Raw genomic sequence first — 3,000 nt, 5'->3', positions numbered from 1 at the left:
CTCCTCGCGGGCACGGGGACCATCACCGGCTCCGAGACAGGGACATTTGCCCCCTGACCCTCCCAGGCAGTTCCTGTCACCCACCCTGTTCCCAGCCAATTTGTCCCAGCTGGTTCCCATGCTGTGGCTGTCCCCAGGCAGCAACCCCTCCTCCCCATGCAACCGTGTACCCCCCAGCCAAGTTGGCCAACACCCAACAGAAGGTCCAACAGCCAGCAGCAGTCAGCGCTGGGGACACATGGGGAAAGGCCACCAGCAGATGGCAATGGCTTCTCGTCCCAGGAGGATGGAGCACGGCTCTGCCAGCTCGGGCAGGGTTTGGTTTCTCCCAGCAGATGCTCTCTCAGCACACAGAGCACTCACTCGATCGCTGGTTTTTGATGAAGAAGAGCTTCAGCCGCTCCTTGAAGGTATTTTCATTCACGTAGAACTCGACCTGCACCCTGCAGGGAAAGCACCCAGAGGAGTCCATCAGCCACACAGCAGGTCAGATCTGGTCCCCCCAGGAGCACCGTCACCGCCACCCCAGCTGGGTCACCCTCCTAGAGCAGATTCCAGGCTCAGCTCCAGGATCTTGGCTGCTCCCACAGCACCAAATCACCAGTACCACCAGCCGTGAGCACCAAGACGGGGCACATTGTCAACTCTCAAAGCAGCTGATGTGACCCAGGGGTCCTGGTCTGCTTTGGGTTGAGGGTTTTGCTTTCATTCACATGCAACCAGCTGCCATCACACTTGGAAACTGCTCCTTTCCTGAATGCTTTACAACATTCAAAGCCTCTGAGAAAAACAGGAGAAATCTCCTCCAGCAATGTTTTATCTGCTCCATGACTGCAGCAGAGCATGGTGAGGTTGTCACCCCTGCTAAGTCCATGCCCTGTCTCTGCCCAGGTAGGAGCAACATTCAGCATCGAAGTTGTTAAAAACCAAAACTGATCTAAAAGGAGAAAAATCCCCTTTGTTGCTAAGATACCATATTTGGCCATTCCAGAAAAACCCAGGAGCCACCGACCAATTCCCAACATCACTTTGGCATTCAGAGCCACTAGTGGCTTGTGGCACAGGAACAAGGCGCCGGGACACGTCACCAAAAGCAGCAGGGAGATGCCCTGACCACCGCTGTGACCACCACGGGCACGTCTTCATCTTCAGATGCTCCGCTCTCCATCCATGAGCCCCATCTGCAGTCCTCCTCTGGGTGGATGCCCACGGCTGGGGAAAAGCCTCGCCAGGGCTGGAGGTTGCTCCCCACAGGTGTCGTTGGGCTCTGGGATCAAGCGCACCCAGGTTTAGGGTTTGCAGGGAAACGCAGCTGTCTGCCACCCACCTCTCCTAGGGCTCTAGAGCCACCTGCAGCCTTTCACAGACTCACTCACTCAGGCCAGGCAGGGTTATAAATCACACTCCTGCTACGGGCAGGTGTAAAGGGATTGCTTCCTGATACCTCGGCTCTGGACCCTGAGGAAGACAAAGTCTGTTCATTACTGTTACAGCTGATAATGGAGTTAAGTGTAACAAATTAGCCATTCTCCCTACTCCACTGTATTCAACAAGTCTCCTAAGTAAGTGCTACTATTATCACTATTTTTTTTTAACTCCTTGGAAGAGGTCATTGAGATCTCATTAATCAGCCATATTACCAAGCCACGGCATAGACCAAGACGATCAAATTCCCAGTGACAGTCATTAAACCTACCGCCCCGTTTTATTTTGCCTCTGCAACCCCCGTGCGCACGCGGGGCCGGCTCCAGCCAAGCGCGTCACCGGGCACACGCCACCAAATCGTGATTTACTGGAAGGCAGCTGCTACCCGCCCTGACAACAGAGGGACAAACAAGTATTTACTGCGCTCTAATGCCGAGCTGATTGAGCAGCAAAACATGACGGGGTTTTATGAGACCCTCATTGCTCGGGAGTCCCTTGTCCTGGTCCCCACCAGCACCTGTCAGCATGTCACAGCCATCCTGACCAGCACAGCACAATGCCTGACTCAGCCAGCACAATGCCTTAGGAGCAAGCAGCCATGAATGCAGAGCTCTGCAAGCACAGCTTTAACGCATCTTAAAATTAATCGTTTCAAAGCCAGACTTGGCAAATAATTTATCTGTGTCGGGGCATAAATCAGCTGCCACAACTGCTCACAGCGCTGCACACGCAAGCTAATTGCGCCTTTTCCTTATTAAAAATGCCCAGGAAAAGCTAGGAACTGGCCTCCACTCCATGGTGAGCACTGGGCACCCCATTCATCAGAGTCCCTGAGGATTCAGTGATTCAAGAAGAAGGCTTCAGGGAGCACGATTCCTCTCCCAGACATTCGCCTCCGTACCAAGGAAACGAACAGCAATATAAATCTCTGTCACCAGACAGATGGCTTGCTGATCTATAGCATTGCAGCCCACCTCAATACTATGAATATAAATGCTGGTGGATAAAAGAACTGAATGATTAGAATATATCTAACTTTCTATGGCAAAGCAGCCCATGAATTCATCCGCCACATCGGCCACAAGAGAAAGAAACACGTGGAAAGCAACAGACGAATGTCTTGGAGGGGAAGAGGGTATTTATCACTGCAACGAGATGATGAAGAATTAAAAATACGTAGGAAGAACATGTTCCTGTGCAGACAACCTGCACCAGGGACCAGAGTGCTGCCACAGGCTGACTGCTCTCTCCAGTGCTGGCGCCTGCTCTGCAGGCACTGGGTTAACTCGATGATCCAGCACGGACCCACGGCTGAACAAGCGATGGCTTGTACCAGGCAGCAGCAACCATCAGACAGTATCAAAACTCCTACTCCATTTCCAGCTGAGGGAAGGAGATTATATCGTCTAAAACGTACCCTTTAATTTCGTTGTCAGGAAGTTAACTTCAAATAAAAATCAAGCTAAACTCATACCGCGTTACCGCCCCAAAACACACGCCTCGACGGACTCTGCCTTCACAGCAGCTCAGCCAAGCTGAGCCATCCAAACCATCCCACTGCCACGGCTGGCCAAA

The 3,000-nt window shown here is 52.4% G+C and overlaps 1 protein-coding gene across 1 annotated transcript in view; it reads right to left on the bottom strand.

The window, feature by feature from the left end:
* The window catches only part of LOC104272236 (potassium channel subfamily T member 1-like), a gene marked incomplete at its 3' end in the record, with an annotated part of 35,587 nt that overhangs the window by 17,163 nt on the left and 15,424 nt on the right, over positions 1 to 3,000 (bottom strand). The window contains 1 exon segment of the mRNA XM_009867179.1: positions 364 to 443. Coding sequence (XP_009865481.1) covers positions 364 to 443 — 80 coding nt within the window.

Source organism: Apaloderma vittatum, unplaced genomic scaffold (genome assembly GCF_000703405.1).
Source record: "Apaloderma vittatum isolate BGI_N311 unplaced genomic scaffold, ASM70340v1 scaffold19173, whole genome shotgun sequence".
Taxonomy (NCBI): domain Eukaryota; kingdom Metazoa; phylum Chordata; class Aves; order Trogoniformes; family Trogonidae; genus Apaloderma; species Apaloderma vittatum.
This window is presented reverse-complemented; position numbering and strand designations above follow the sequence as displayed.